Below are 15804 nucleotides of genomic sequence, written 5' to 3'. Positions count from 1 at the left end.
GCAAACCGCTCGCTTTCTTGAGAATGCTTTCGTCTGCCCAACCTCAACGCCCACCACCCCTTACCCGCAGTCTCTCCCACATGAGAGGAATGAAGGGTGAGAAGAGAACACTGAGAGTCGGCAAAATAGATTCGTCTAAAGATGCAGCAAAATAAAATAAAATAGAAGAGAAATTCTTCATAGAAAAAAAGACATGTCGCCTTTTTGGTATCACCAAACGCATACCGAGACGCAAGATAGAAGCACATGGCATACTCTCCCTCCGATGACTGTCCGAACATGAATCACCTCCCCTTCCAAAATAATAATAATAATAATAATAATAATAATGATGCAAAATCAATCATACGACCCGATCTGCTGAATGATGCCGACCTCGGGGATCGCGGGCCAGAATGCGCCTTGCGCGTCCAGGTACATGTCCGGCGAGTCGCTTCCGTGCGCGAGCGTGTCGGGCCCGCCGGGGACGAAGTTCCAGCTCGCGTGCTCGGTGCTGTTGAGGTAGTTGATGAAGTCGGGCCCCCCGTTCGCGTACGGCGGTATGCTCGCGAGGCTCCCGATCGTCCTCTGGCTCATTTGCGGGCTGGTGATGTACGGCGACTGCGTCGGCGACTGAAGTAGCTGTTGCTGTTGCTGCTGCTGCTGCTGCTGCTGCTGCTGGTGGTGAGAGGCGCCAGGGTAGTTGCGCCAGCCGCCATCGCCAGCAAGGAGGCCGTCGACCCTGGGTTCCAGCTGTCCTAGGGGAGACGGGGCGGCGCCCTCGTACTGGGTCGACGACGACGGCACACTGCTGCTGTTGATGGCCGTGAAGGTCGAGGCCGACATGGCGGATCTCGGCGTGCGCCCACGCTCAAGCCGGTCCGCACTCGCCGAGCTGTGGCCCTCGGGACCATACGAGGACCCGCGCTCGGCCGTGCTGTCCGGAGAGGGGTTATCCGAGCCGTCGTGCTTCTCGTCGTGCTCCAGGATGGCCCCGTTGTTGATGATCTTCGACCCTTGCACTTTCCACTCCTCTAGGCCCCCGCCTTCGCCCCCGTGAATGATGCTGAGCTTCCCATCCCCGCCATTCCCAACGACCGACCTGCTCTGCCTGTCGTACTTTGAGAACTCCTGCCTCACCCTGTGGTAGTAGTGATCCATCTCGTGGAAGTATCTGACGTACGACCCCGCCAACTTCAGCTGTTGCGACATGCGGGCGAGGGTCTGGTATGTCGTGGATATCGGCGTCGCCTCGCTCCCCTCCGGCGCAACATCTATCAGCGCACCGGGCTCCCTGCCGTCCTTGTCCCCGGGACCGAGCATGTAGCCCTTGGTGTCCATGTGCGGGAAGTGGAACGCATAGATGCCGACGAATGCCGCCGTCCAGATGGCGAATAACGCGAGCGACGACATTGGCACGTTGCCCTCGCAGAGGCGTATGACTTCGACGATATTCTTGGCTGCGCGGAAGATCTGCTCCGCGCTCTCCTCCCAAAACCCGTCGGGCACATTGAAACGCGGGCTGGTGAAGGTCGGCTCATCCAGCGGCCCGATGGGGCCCTTGCACCTGATGGGGATGAAAGGGATGTATTCGCGGTGCAGCATGATCTGGCAGACGGAGCCAAGCATATGCAGCGACACGAAGATGCTTCCGCTCGAGTTGCCCCCGTGCCGGTGGAAGTTGGTCACCGACCACTGGTAGACCTCGGGGAGGTCCGTGTAGAAGCCCTCGAGTTCCTCGCGGAGCTGCCTGAACTTGGCGTCCTCGTGCCATGGAGGTATGTCGCACTTCTCGCTCAGCCGGCCACCCGCGAACGTAAATTTGGAGATCTCACCCCAGATGTCGACCAGGCGTATGAAGCACCCGAGCACGCTGTCAGTCCTGTTCGGTCTCGACCTCCCCTCGTCGTCCTCGTCTTTGAGGAACCTGTGGGTCACCTCCGTCGAGTAATCAAAATCGAACTCGGCGCAGGGCAGCCTGATCTGCAGGTCTTCAGAGCGGATGGTCGACACGCGGTCCTTCCCGCAGGAGAGCATCCGGTCAAGAATGAGACAACTAAACATGGTCCGGCGCCTGACCTCCTTCGTCACTATCATCTGCGTTGGGGAGACCGAGGTCTTGGGCGGCAGGCTCAAGGTACGAGGTCTGTGGATCTGTGCCGGGTCGCGCTTGTCTCCGAAGCCGAGGCGTAGGGCCTGAGCCATCCGAATGGCGAGACCGACGTACATCCACGCACCGAGCCCCCCGGTCTTCGGTTTTGACTGGATCCATTCGTATAGACCTAGCATGAGGAAAGCTTGCACACGCTCTACAGAGGCGACAGTCATGCACATGCTCAGGGGCCCGAGTGCTGTGATGAGGGCCTCGGCAAAGTACTCGGACGCAGCCGACGAGTCCGGGCTGAGTTGCACCGGCCTTGTCTTGGCGCTCCCCGGGAGCGGCGACCGCGTGTTCGCGACGTATTGCACCAGGCTAGGCTCGAAGCGGGCAGTCAACGTCAGAACGCCCAGCAAGACGAGGTTTGTCTCGTGGGACCAATCCGCCTGCGATCCCTCGCATTTCCTGCCAATCTTTTCCTTGAGAGTCGGCAGGTGGAGGAACGGGAGCTCGGTCAGAAAGTGGCGGGTGTAAATGGCGAAGAGCTTGTGCCATAGGCTAGGGGTCAGGTAGTGAGCCGACAGGACATCTTCGGCAACCGCAGCAGGATAGTGCGGGTCCGGCCGCGAGGCATCGTCATGCCTCCTTGGCCTCTTGCGTTCCGATCCGCCCTGCTGGTCAGGCCTAGCCGTACCCGGCGGCTCATGGCGTTTGGGGGCGACGGAGGTCTGATCTGGATAGCGGCAATCCTTGCCGGTCTTAATGCACGTGTCGCAGGGACCTGTCGGCCCACGGTTATCGCACTTGATCTTGGACTTCCTGCAGCGTAGACAGGCTATGCTGGATCGCAGAGGGCCGCGCTTCGCCTTCCTATCATCTGTGCCCACCATCATCGCAGCAACCCCACCGAAACCGGTGTCATCCTCGGCGGGCTGACCCGAGGCGCGTATCGCGATGCCGCTGCCGGTAGCTGTCGGTGGCGGCGGCGCACTGCTAGGGAGCGGCTGCCTCGCGATCGTGGGTTCCCGGACCGACAGTTGTGCAGACGAGGTCGTCGTCGTCTGTGGATTGGGCAGCAGGTCGCCGGTTCTCGCCGCCGGGACGAAGGCGTCTCCAAACTTGCGCTTCGGGGTACTGTGGAAGGAAGACGAATTGGTAGTTTCATCACCGTCCGGCGGATCGGAAGGGGAGAGGATGGACTCGATGCGGAGTGGAGAAGGAATCGTGACGGCTGTCGGGTCGCTTGCGGACCCGTTGCTCCCAGAAGGCAGAAGCAGAGGCGCCAGTATGCGAAGCTGAGGCACGAAAGAAGCGAAGGCTTCACTTGGAAACCCCGCAGTGCAAGTTCCGAGCGCGCAATCCGCTGGAAGAGGGGGGTGTTGGGAATCGGCGCAAGTAGAGGAGGAGGGGGGATTCCAGCGCTTTCCTTTTCTGCCTGTGGTGGCGCGCGGCGGTCCGGACTCGTTAAATAGAGGCAAGAGGTGGGGGGGCAATCTTCAGCAGCGTTGCGATGCGAGACCACGAGACTGATGGAGCTTGAGGGAAAGGGCAATCCGAATGGACGAGGGCAGGAGAAGCGGATGTTTGCACCGTGTGTCACAAGCATCCACAAGACATGCACGTAGCCGCGAGCGTCCGGGCACGCAGTTGGTTGACTGGATGCGAAGGCGAATGGGCCGGTCTCTACTCAGCGATGGTGCGCGGTGCGTGGGAGCGAACAAGTCGTCAGGCCGGTCTGGCGAGGTGTCGTGTGGTGTCGTGTGGTTTGAAGGCTGCAGAGAGATGTTTGACAGCATCCAGAGAGTCCAGTGTCCAGTGTCCAGTGTGCAGATGAGCAGCAGCTGGGGCTCGTGGCGGTATTATCGGTCCGGTCTTCTGGCGTGGGGACGGGAAGGATTTAGCACACAACGATGGACAACCTTGGCAAGCGCGGGCGACTCGACGCAAGGATCGAAGATTTGAAGGTTGGCTGCGTTTACGGGGAAATAGGTCCAGGGTACGCGGAGCCAATGCTGATCTGGCCCGCTTCACCGGGTATAAGCTACTCGCATTCAGCTCGAGGTCACCATCCATAGATCCTACCATTAGCTTGCCAAGCACACTATGGCTGCCCCCAGATGGGGAGTGGGGACCCAGAGCAAACGAAACGACTGCGAAGGATCGTGGGCACACAACCTAGGGAATTAGATATACACTACCTATACACTACGGTATAGTCAGATAATATGTGGTATATCTGGCAAATGCAGCTAGACGTTTATAAGGGGTATCCGTATCTCGAATTCGTCTCAACTCTCAAGACCCCTTTTTACTGTGTATCCATCCTCTCCTGGGTCAACCCGCGCACCTCAGGTGAAAAGGGGGTACCTAGCTAGTGCCAGTCAATGTGTGGCTTGCATGGAACCCAAGTTCGTCAGTACGCGTATTGCGATATCTGGCGACCCACCTTTCCGCCTTTGCAAACATCGACTGAAAAAGGGCTGGGGAAACGTCCTAATTGGGACAGCAATCTGGAGCAGCAGAGAAGCTCGATCCTCAAGACAGTCAGTCGCCCAGTGGAGGAGATCCTTGCCCACAAGTGGTCGAGTCTCCGGGAAGATTAAGGTACTTCAACATCTGGCATCAAGACGGTTTATAAGAATCAGATGCATAGCATACATATAAGCAGATGAAAAAAAGTAGTTCCCAGTTAGTGCTTGTAGGCCCCCGTCTGCCACAAACGGCTGAAATTGGGGAACCCCCACTCCGTTGGCCATTGCTTCTTTGGCTTAGAGTGACCCTTCACACTTCTCACAGGCTGGAGCTGTGGCGTCAATTGAAGACCGGCACCCAGTCTATCTATCTCTTACCTCGTACATACCTCCTCCTACTTGGCCCCGCCGAATTCACGCCCCGTGGCAAGACCTGGGCTCATGTGCTGCGGTGCAGTTCCTGATAGAGCCCGAAGGACCAGCCTTTGGGAGTCCGGCCTCGACCACGTAGTCATGGCCTGCTTCCTGCCGTGCAACTTGGTGAGACAGAAGGCCGTCCGGACGCGGAAGGTCCTGTCGCTCTTGGAAGAGAGCCTCTTCCCCAGTCTCGCCTCGCGTCAGTTTTCTGTCTTGTGCTACTGAATAATACAGAGTGTGCATTGCCGGAAACCGGAAACTTGGCAGCGTTGGCCGATCACGGCAAGAGAGAAATTAGAGTCTTAATGAGACCATCGCATCGCAGCACCGATTGCGCTCAGATGAAGACGCCCCGTGCATTTGGACGTGGGTTATGTCCCATAGACGGTCGACAGACTGCCTGGAGAGTTGGACTGTTCATATGAAGCAAGTAAGCCCAGGTAGGAATCCGTACCTAGCTTGAAATGGTGGTTGTTGGCGAGGCCATTCGGATAGGTATGGGTAGGGACTGATCACATGACCTGAACAGGGGGTTTGGGTTGGCGCCACGCGAGGCGGCGAGTGTGCTTCTATTATATCTGCGATGGGTGCCGCATTCCGTGCTCCCTAAATCGATAAGAACGCGCCTGTTGGTTGGGAAAGTGATGGTGACGAAGTACACCAAAGGACCTTCTCACAAATGGTCTACACGAGATGGCAGAGGCGGGGTCGTAGACCAGCGCGTCGATACCTAGCGGTCAAGGATCGCACGTTTGGAGGGGTGTTTGGAGGGGTGTTTGGAGGGGTGGCGGAAAGTTCCAGGAGATGAGACATCCAATGACGTCGCTTCTGTGACGGGTGGGCTCGCGAGGCCTCTCGTTGCTTTTGCTCCGCATTGGTTGCAAGCTTTAAGCGCCAACAATCGTCGTTGAGGGTTCCCATTGGCTTCCTTTTGCTAATTTTGGCAACTAGACGACTATTTCCCATGTCGAATCTGTCGCATCTTGCTTCTCGCGCGCCAGATGTAGCCGCTCTATCTCGCAGTGTCTGATATCTTGAGACGCCACATCCATACCCCTCCTCTTCGCGCCGCTGTGCCCCCCTAATTTTACTTTCTTGAACAAATTGCCTCCAGAGTCCTGCGCGGTGCGCCTTGCTGTCCGGTTCTCCTTCCGTAAAGATTTGAGGGCTGTCAATCGACAATCGGTGCTGTCTTGCTCAAAATGCCGTCGGGACACAATGTAAGTGGCGCGCGGGATCCCCCTTACAAGCTTTCAGCGCCGGGCCTTGGCGGGGCTAATCGTCACATTGTGTTATACCAGGATCCGAAGTTGCTCTACGCCATCGAGGGCGTGTCCGCCTACCATATTTCCAATGGCAAGGAGGAGCCGCTAACGCGTGGCGGGCCTCAGACTCTCTCGCTCCTGATGGTGCCGACGAGCTCTGCGTTCGCCGACCCGGCTCATGTCGACTCGTTGGGTGGCAATCCTGAAGAGGACTTCTACCTCCATTTGCACCTACCTCCTGAGTTGGACCTGCCACTCCCCGCCACAACCCAGATCTATCACCAGCCGCCGAGAAGCTATCTCATTCCGCGATGGGATCTAGGCCCCGACTCTGGCGCCTTCACCCGAATCGAGTTCCCATCTGTCGGCAGCCGCAAGGGATTGCAGGAGGACGTGGATACCTTTGAGACAATCCTGGCACAATGCACCGCGTTCCTCGAGAGGTACCCAGCTCCTAGGACCGGGACCAAAGAAAAGCAAGGCTCAGGGTACGAGAAGGGGGCCAAGGGAACCAAGGCTGGTTCTTCTGAAAAGGACAAGGCAGCTGCAGCAGATGCGCTCCCAGCCTATAACCCCGCCGACTTCAAGCCGGGAGAGGCTTACGTGCGGGGGAGTCATAGCTCTCACCCAGGTGGGCAGATCGTCCTCATCGACGAGGAAGACGGAAGCGTGATCGGCGAGCTCGCCGATGGTTTCAATGTTGTGGAGGATAGTGCTCTGAAGCCCGGGTCCAAAGGTATGGTGCGCCCTGAAAACACTCGCCACTGTGCTGGAGCGCTAACGAACGTCATATGTCAGATCCGGTTGAGATTACCCTCTCCACCGAGGGGGGGAAAGATATCGCCGTCACCCCAGCGTCGGCCGAGTATGTGGACATGGATATGCACCCAGCATACATGAAATCATCCCTGGTTTCCAATGCCGCTGCAGCATCTCGGCTCGTCGTTACCACTTCTTCCATGGTTTCATCGATGCTCCAAAGCCAAGCAGAAAACTTCACGCGGAGGACACAGCCGGATGCCAAGCCGATGGAATTCAAGCCTGCCACGCGTGAGCACATTCGCCGAATATACACTTTCACCGGGAACGCGGCCGGGCTTTCCGCAAAGACGGTCAGCCAAATCGGAAAGGTGGCCCAGAACCTCGGGGCAACGTTCGCGGGACACGGTAGCAAGAGGGGTGGCAAGGGCTATGGCCCGGACGGGCAGCCTCTGGAGAACTACAAGCCGGGAATCTTAAACAAGAGCTTCATGGCGTTCTCGACCGTGGCGGATGGCATCGAGCAAGCGGGCAAGCATCTCCTGACTTCCACATCGTCGGCTGCCACGACGGTGGTGGCCCATAAATGGGGCCCCGAAGCAGGCGAGATTTCCAGGGGCCTTGGGGAAGGCTTCAAGCACGTCGGTCTAGTGTATATCGATGTTGCCGGGGTGTCGAGAAAGGCCATCCTCAAGAGCGTCGCCAAGGGTATGGTTGTGGGTCGCACTGCGGACGGCGGCCAGGTGATCGTAGGTGGCGGGGATGGGGGAGGCGTGGAAGTTAGTCAGGATCAAAAGGAGTCGGACTCTGCGAGCTCTGCGAGCAGTTTAACCAAGTTGGAAGGGAAGAAACCTAGCAATGGCAACGGCGGGAAGTTCTGAGAAGCAGGCGGACAGGTCTGGGGGGACGGAGTTCATGAGTTGTATATGTTCTGAGTTCGGCCTGTAGGTAGGTGTGGTAGGTACCTAGTCGGGTCATTCATGCAATTCTTGGTCCTGGAATTTCTTGCCCCAGTCTGGTCATGTGACTGCGTTTAGAGCCGCCCCGGCGCGTCGCAGCGGAAACCTTGGAACGCGTCGAGAACTAAGACTACTTTCTCGGGATCAACCAAGACTAGGGACTTGGGAAAAGCGCTTCCCCAAAGGCTAGAGCAATGCACTCTGAATTAATCGGAATGCATACTTGACTTTAGCAATCATCAATTATGTTTATCTGTTGACTCGGCCACGTCGTCGAAGTCGTCTCTTGTGGCCCGCTTGCTGCTTCCCGCTTGCTAGCCCTCATTGCCAGAGCCCTCTAAATGTGTTGCAGATTTGAACTCGTCGGATCAATAATACTACTCTTCCAAAACCTCCGAGCCAAGCCAATTCCACCAGCCTCGCCGAATGAAGCTGGCAAAGTAATGTAGGCCAGCTCATGATGTCCCCCTACAGGAAGACACCGCAGGAGGCAAGCACTAATGCCCAAGCCAGCCCGCTTTCTCCCGCAACATGCTCCACGAAATCCTCCTATCCCTCTCCGGCCACCCCTCCCCCCTCCTCCGAGCCGCCAGCGCTTCAGGCCCCAATGGCATCGGCCCCGGCTCCACCGCAGACAAGGTCCTCTCGCCCCCCGAGCGCGCCCTCCTCGCCTCCCTCGCCCGCCTGAGCGACCTGCACGTCAAGCTGCTGAGCTTCACTGCCCAGATAGGCGCGTCGCACCCCTCCACCATCTGCCGGGCCGTCGCCACCGCCATCGACTCGGCGCACCTCGGCGCCTTCCAGAGGAAGGTGCTCGAGGTCGAGGACTCGATCCTGCGCGAGGATGCCGGGCTCGTGGGCGCGTACAACGTTGTCCCGCTCACGGCGGTCGTGGGGGAGTTTGAGCCATGGACAAGGAGGATGGAGTGGTTATGGGACGTTGTGCAGTTCATGCTGAGGTCCGAGCGGCCGAAGGACACTGGAGCTGCCGGCCAGGCGGCCAGCCCTTGTACGGGATCGATGCTTATTGACCGGTTGAGGGGCGAGCTGCAGACAGGGTACGCCGATGTCGAACAGACGGCGAGGAGCCTGGTGCGCGTCGGGGAATTGGCTTGGTTGAAGCAGGTCTCCGCGTGGGTCTTGTACGGCCAGTTGCCGAGCTTCGGCTCTGCCGACTTCTTCGTGCAACGATCGGAAGATAGTGACGAGGTGAGTACCCGCTTTTAGCGACTGTTTTGGTATCGAGGACGCAATGCTAATGTGCGAGCAGGAGTATATATGTATTTTCAGTCTCTTGCCGTCCTTTGTATCCAGGTCGACGGCGGCTTCTATGTTGTTCATCGGCCGGTCGCTGAACCGGATACGGTCCAAAAGCCTAGCGGACTCGGATTTACAAGGCGCAGATCATCTCTCTTCCCAGCTCAAGGAGTTGTCGAAGTTGACCTACCCCTTGGACTCTGCGACATTCGCGAGAACGATAACACACATCCGACAGTTCCTGTCGAGGACCACTCTCCAACGGCTACTACCCCTTTCCAGAGTCATGGAAATGTTGAACCTGCTCAGGGACTTCTTCCTTCTCGGCCGTGGCGAGTTTGCCATGGCCCTGACGCAGCAGGCAGACGAAAAGATTCGGAGTCGGTGGCGCAGGGCCGACAATCTCGCATACGAGAGGCGAGACGGACTCGGCAATGTCGTCCTCAAAGAGGGCGAAGTGTCAGCAGTCCTTGCAAGGACCTGGGCCGCGTTGGGATCCATGCAAGGACAGCATGCCGAGGAAGACGAGGGCTTGGAGATGGCACGCGACCTGCTACGGTTAACCCTGGCGAAGTTGAAGCCGACAACCCCAGCAACCCCGGCAACCACTGAAAGGGGTCTGGCTTCTATCGCACCAACGCCGTTCCGCAATCTTCTCTTCTCAGTCCCTGCTGTCCTTACTCTTCAGATACCCTCCCCTTTGGATCTGTTCATGAGCCAATCCGATCTCCAGACCTACACAGCAATAAATTCCTACCTCATATCAATCAGGAGGGCACATATTCGGCTCACAGATCTCTGGAAAGTAACCTCCCTCCGGCGTCACCATCCGGCCGCCCCAGCACCTCCATATGGGAGCTCCAAGGCTGGCCAGGAGAAGGTTCGCCTCTTACGCCAAAGGCGCACGACGCGCGAGAATGCCATGCGGAGTGCTTGGGCAACCAGCAGCGCCGCAATATTCTTCCTGTCTGAGGTGGAAGGATATCTCCAGACCGAGGTTGTTACCGGGCTTTGGGAGGGGTTCCAGAGATGGATCATGACGGGAAGCGACGAGCCGCGCCAGGACACGGCGCAGCTGAAACTGAGGACCGAATCACCACCCACCCTTGACCGTAGGGAGACCACGCCGAATCTTGATGATGCCGCACAGGACGAGGACATCTGGCTAGCCACCTCGACATCTGAGACACCGAGGTCTACCAACCCCGTGAAAAAGCACGACGACAACAACACCCGCCCTCCCAACCGCGGATCCCAGCTCCACGACCCCCAATCCCTCACGACGGCCCACCGCGCGTACCTCCGCACCCTCGTGCGGCGGCTGCTCCTCAGCCACCGGCCGTTCACGGACCCGCTGTGCGAGCTGCTCGCGCACATCGACCGCCTCGTGGCGCTGGTGCACCGCCTCGACGGCATCTGGTCGTCGGCCGACCTGGAGGCGGACGCGGGCGTCGTGGACGCGTTCGTGGACCACGAGCGCGAGGAGCGCGACGTCAGGGCCGAGATCGCGGGGGTCGAGGCGGCCGTCAGGAGGGGCGTCGAGGGCGTCGTTGGCGTGCTGAGGGGGCTGGAGGGGGCTGCTGGGGGGGGATTGCTGGGTCTGGATGGGGAGGGGGAGGGGGAGTATGGGGCGAAGGAGGACGGGGACGGCGGCGTGCTTGGGCTCGGGGAGCAGGGCGAGTATGTCCCGCGCCGGGTCGGCGGGGTGGATAGGTTGCTGATGAAGCTGGATTTTGGGACGTGGTTTGAGTCCGGGAGGAGAGACGGGTCTAGTGACGACGGACTTGAAGACTGGCCGACGCGGCGTCACTGAACGTGAATGGTACTGAGGTCATGAATTATGACGGCGGGCGTTACGCGTGGATGACTCGGTGTGGCGTTTTGTATGACCTCCTTGATCACTACGGGGTTTTCATCCTTCTTCCAGGGAGTATGGATAGAAATATGCATTATCATAACTCATGGGGTATGGTTGCGAGTCTTTAAGTCGTTTCCCTCCCCAAAAACCAATCACCTACACCGTGACAAAACCGGATGTGTTAGCTTACATCTTCATACATCGCCCAACCACACCCCCCTGGATGGTCTTGCAATCATAAGAAGTCAAACAAACTCGAGGAGCCCGGCCAGATGTACTTGTCTGGATAATGCCGAGTCTCTCCGCCCAGACTTAAGCCTGTCGAGACATTATCAGTAATTGGGACGTTTGTTTCCTCATAAGACGGGGAAGTGAGCATACGAGCTGTATTAGACAGATCTATCTTGTAAGTAGTATCACGGATGACCATCCAAACCTCCACCTCGACCTTGCCGGGAGCCCAGAACGTCAGGTTCTTTTTGGCGAGATCTGCAATCTGGACGACGAGTTGGTTAGCGCTAGGTGCCGACTCAGGGCGGAGTTCGGGGGGTGAGAGGATGCTTAAGGCCCTCCCTGTATTCCAAGTGGAAACGGTTCACTTAGATGTCCTTGGATGATGGCCAGATACACGCCTTCCTCGAACCAGAGATGGCGCTCGTTCAGCCTGTGCATGGAGATGACGAACCGCAGCTTCTCGAACACGTTCTTCCGGAGCAGGATCGCGACTAGCTCGACGAGGAGCTCGGACCAGACCCATCCGCTGCCGTGCTTTCCGTGGCCGAGGGCGAGTCGGACCTCGAGGAAACGCAGGCTCTGCAGAGTCTGGACGCCGAGGAACTGGCAGAGCATCTTGGCCGGCTCGCGCCCGGGAGTCACGGCGGCTGGCGGTCGACAACCAGGTTCCGGGTCTTGAGGACCGGGAGGCACTCCCTCATGATGGCCCGGCACAGGAGTAAGATTGGTGGAGGTTCGGAGTCGGCCGTGGTAGACCGGGAACTCCTCCTCGACCCTCATCGACCTCCTGACGTAGTACTTCCCGATCTGTCTGTTGTAGTCCCTGTAGAGTGTGTGGGAATCCGGCAATTCCAGGGACATGTCGTAGATTATGTTGCGGATCTCTGGGGGGAACAAGAGGAATGTAAATGGTACTGTGGCCCGTTGCGGCGGGGCCTGTGGGTGCGATGAGCCAATTTCCTCCTCTTCCCGGATATCTTGCGAGAAATCTATGGGGTTTCCTACGGGACCCGGAGCCGGTCCGGCGTGTTCCCCGGTCATGGTCGGATCGCCTAGCTCATGTCGGCGTTTGAGAGGCCCGACCAGTTGAGAAGCTCCGAGACATTGGGACCACGAGATGATTTCGGGTGTTTCATGGCACTGTTCCAACTCAGGCGGCTGAAGGACGGCATATTCTGCCTCCGGATGGAATTTGGCGTCGATTTCCGCCTGCACGCCAGGAATGAGAGAGAGCTCGTATTTAGGCATGTGTATACCCTGGCCCCCGCTGGTGGGGACAGGTGAGAGACCGATTCACTGGTACCCAGGTACTATGAAGATACTTTCTAAGGCAACCTCATGTATAGCGGCAAATTTATCTCACAGTTACCATCGATGAAGGCGGAAGAAGTAGGTGAGAGAAAAGAGAAGGCGACTCGAGGGCTGACGACTGGAGGTCGATTGCAGAGAGCACGATTAGGTTGAGAAGTACAGCTTTGAAAGGCTGTCCTTTCTCGTCAAGCCACCCGAAACGGGATCATCAGAAACTGTAAATATTTACTGAGTCCATTGCTGCGTTTGCTTTGCTCAGGAGACACCCGCAGTTTGGAATTATGTCGAAGTCCACGTGAACCATCTTCTACTGCGTAGCTCATTAGAAGGTAAGGTACCTCCTATCTTGGGCTCAAGACCATTTATTTAAGTTCTCAACCTGAGTTTATACAGAAAGTATCAGATGGTAAATCTGGGGAAAGCCGGCTTTATGTACTCCGTGCCTTGGCGGTAACCTCCTGGTGCTGTATGTACTTGTACCTACCTACGGGTAACCTGGAACTTCCAGGTCCCTTGTTACGCTGTACACTTCCATCTCTCCCTGGCTGGCAAAATTCCGTCATTCCATCCTTCAACTTGTGGCTGCCTCTCAAACATGCAGGTCCGTGCGTCAGATTGCCACTAGTCTGGGCTGGCCCTGCCCTGGCCCCCTGGTGTTTGGCCCACATCTCCTCCCGATCAATCCGCGTACACCACACACTCCCCTCTCTCACACCTCCCTCCTACTCCGTACACCTCCTCCACATCCTTGTATCTACACGCCCACGATTTGGCCTAAGAGGAACAGCAAGGGCCGTGAATAGAGAGGGAAGGAAAAAAATAGGCGTTTTAGTTCAGTCTACTCGTTCGTTTTATTACCTCTTTTCTTTACTCCTTTTCTGGCCATGTCCACCGCAAACAGCCAGCATCCCGGTCTTGCTTTTGGCGTCAGCGGCCTGAGACGCGGCTTCCCACCACCACAACACTCGAACCCGCCCAACAAGCCCACCTCATCACTTCCGCAGCACGCATCCCCGTACCAGCCTCAAGCCTACACATCTCATCAGCCTTCGCAAGGAAGCTTCCCCGGCCATCTCTTCTCGACTCCTCCTCCGCCACAGATCCCCAATGTCGCGAGCGTCCAGAATGGCCCAAGGCCACCTCAACCTCAAGCCCCGCCGGCCCTACCGCCCGGCCCTCGACAGCGAGCTGCTGCTCCCCGCCAGATGCAGCCCCAACCTAACCAACCCCTTAGCTACCTCCACCAGGCCCTGAACCAGCAGTCTATGAGCCAGCCGCCCATGAATCCCCAGCAGTTGAGCCAGCAGCCTCTCAGCCAACAGCCCATGGGCCAGCAGTCCCTTGGGCAGCAGCCGATAAGCCAGCAGCAGATGAGCCAACCGTCCATGAGCCAACAGCAGATGAGCCAGCAGCCCATGAGCCAGCCCGTCCAGCAGAACGACAGCCCCCATGCCCAGTCGCAACCGGCCCTGCCGCCCGCACCCTCGCAGGTTCCCCAGGTACAGCAAGTCCAGCAGGCTCAGCAATCCAAGCAGCAGCGCACTCCACCTCGGCCAGAAGCCGCTGAACCTGCACAGGAGAACCACCATGACGATGATGATATGGATGTTGGAAGCCAGGATGAGTCGGGGGACGGGGAAGGTAGCTCCCTGGAGGCAAAGTTGATTGAAGCTGGCGCTTTGATTCCCAGGCAGCCGATGGGACCCATGATGTCTGCTCCTCCTGAGGGTGGCAGTTTTCCGACTCTAGAGGCTGTCCATAAGCACGTCTTGAGCTACTGCATATCTGTCGGCTACGCCATCGTGATCGGTCGATCCAAGAAAACGGTCCCGGGGTTGAAGAAGGTGCTTTTCGTTTGTGATCGGGCAGGCAAACCCCCGCGGCGTATCAATCCGGAGGTGCGCAAGAGAAAGACGACGTCGAGGAAGTGTGACTGTCAGTTTGGCTTCTTCGCCATTGAACAGAGGACCCAGTGGACTGTCCGATACCGCCCGGACCCTGCCCATCTGCAGCACAATCACGGCCCAAGCGACAGCCCTCTGCACCACCCGGCCGCGAGGAAGCTGGATAGCAAGATGGTTGCGGCAGTCAAGGCCCTGAAAGAATCAGGTATGTCATGCCTTTCCAATGCGATCCCCTCCGGCTCCCAGGCTGACCATCGCCAAGGTGTCGGGGTCAGCCAGACGCTCGAAATCTTGCACGCAGACAATCCCGATGTGCGTCTGCTCCCGCGAGACATTTACAATGCTCGGGCGGCTATTAATCGGAATCCCGTAAAGGTCGCCACGGACCTGGCCGAGAATCGGCCGGCCATCTATAGCAAGCCTCACCCCTCGGCTGAGGAGCGCATCCGGGCTGATCTCCGCCGCGAGATTGCCAAGGCCCGGGAAGAGCTGGACAAGGTGAGGGATGAGAGCAAGAAGGAGATTGAGGATCTCAAGGAACAGCTCCGCGAGAAGGACAAACAGATTGGAAGGTTCGAGATGTTTATTGACATTTGCAACCAACGGGTCATGATGCAGCGAGAGCGGCTCTCTGATGGCAACGAAGCAAACGGCGGGGCTGGCAGCTCCAATCCATGAGGGAGGAAATGGGAGTCATCATTGACTTGCTTCCCGCTTATGGCCCCGTCATTGCTCGGCATATCTGCATGATTGGGATGGGATGGTGTAGGATCAAAGGCAAAAGGTTACACAAAGGTCTGATCTTTGATGATTGAAGCATCGGCGTCGGTTCTGTGTCTAGGTCAGGTTGGCTTGGGAGTGCAAGGGCAGTGAGGCAGGGTTGGAGTGGTATGAGTGAACAGGGCAAAATGAGGCGGGACGGGGACTCTTAAATCAGGCGTACGAGTTTGATTATAACGTAGGTAATGAACATGCCATGGCTTGACGATATGGCGCTATGAATCGTCTCTCTTCATATCTCCCCTATATTTGTCCGTCCCTCGATCAGCGAAGCCTACCTACGTAGTCAACAGTTTTCTGTTCTTGAAGCCATTGGAGCCTGAAGCAATGGCGGAGACCGCAGCCTATCTGGCGTTTGGCAACCGTGGAGCAAGTGGCGGCAGAATACGTGATGTGGTCCTGGTGGTGATACCTTTCTTTGTCCATCTATCTGTCTAACCCCATTCTCTCTCCCCCCTTTTTTCTTCTTATTTTATTTATTTTTGCTGAAGACAACCTGCTGTGAGCTTATG

General features: G+C 57.6%; 4 protein-coding genes across 4 annotated transcripts; 2 read left to right on the top strand and 2 right to left on the bottom strand.

Annotated features, from left to right (window-relative positions):
* Window positions 1-339: 339 nt before the first annotated feature.
* QBC33DRAFT_554848 (fungal-specific transcription factor domain-containing protein) lies at window positions 340-5063 on the bottom strand (the record flags this gene model as incomplete). The annotated part of the gene is made up of 2 exons (XM_060429560.1): window positions 340-3400; window positions 4948-5063. The coding sequence occupies 2 exons, from the start codon at window positions 5061-5063 to the stop codon at window positions 340-342; spliced, it is 3177 nt and encodes a 1058-aa protein (XP_060287899.1).
* A 1104-nt stretch (window positions 5064-6167) lies between these two features.
* QBC33DRAFT_554847 (Spc98 family-domain-containing protein) lies at window positions 6168-11018 on the top strand (the record flags this gene model as incomplete). Its single annotated transcript, XM_060429559.1, has 5 exons — window positions 6168-6185; window positions 6267-6966; window positions 7029-7738; window positions 8462-9157; window positions 9219-11018. The coding sequence occupies 5 exons, from the start codon at window positions 6168-6170 to the stop codon at window positions 11016-11018; spliced, it is 3924 nt and encodes a 1307-aa protein (XP_060287898.1).
* A 140-nt stretch (window positions 11019-11158) lies between these two features.
* QBC33DRAFT_161782 (uncharacterized protein) lies at window positions 11159-12985 on the bottom strand. Its single transcript, XM_060422246.1, has 3 exons — window positions 11673-12985; window positions 11445-11559; window positions 11159-11381 (listed from the first exon to the last, which is right to left on the bottom strand). Exons 1-3 carry the CDS (start codon window positions 12543-12545, stop codon window positions 11299-11301), a joined length of 1071 nt encoding a protein of 356 aa, XP_060287897.1. The 5' UTR covers window positions 12546-12985; the 3' UTR covers window positions 11159-11298.
* Window positions 12986-13384: 399 nt separating this feature from the next.
* QBC33DRAFT_161743 (uncharacterized protein) lies at window positions 13385-15373 on the top strand. The gene is made up of 2 exons (XM_060422245.1): window positions 13385-14717; window positions 14775-15373. The coding sequence occupies exons 1-2, from the start codon at window positions 13493-13495 to the stop codon at window positions 15188-15190; spliced, it is 1641 nt and encodes a 546-aa protein (XP_060287896.1). The 5' UTR covers window positions 13385-13492; the 3' UTR covers window positions 15191-15373.
* The last annotated feature ends 431 nt before the right edge of the window (window positions 15374-15804 follow it).

The sequence above is a fragment of the Phialemonium atrogriseum genome (genome assembly GCF_030411735.1).
Source record: "Phialemonium atrogriseum strain 8032-3 unplaced genomic scaffold QBC33scaffold_2, whole genome shotgun sequence".
NCBI classification, from domain to species: domain Eukaryota; kingdom Fungi; phylum Ascomycota; class Sordariomycetes; order Cephalothecales; family Cephalothecaceae; genus Phialemonium; species Phialemonium atrogriseum.
This window is presented reverse-complemented; position numbering and strand designations above follow the sequence as displayed.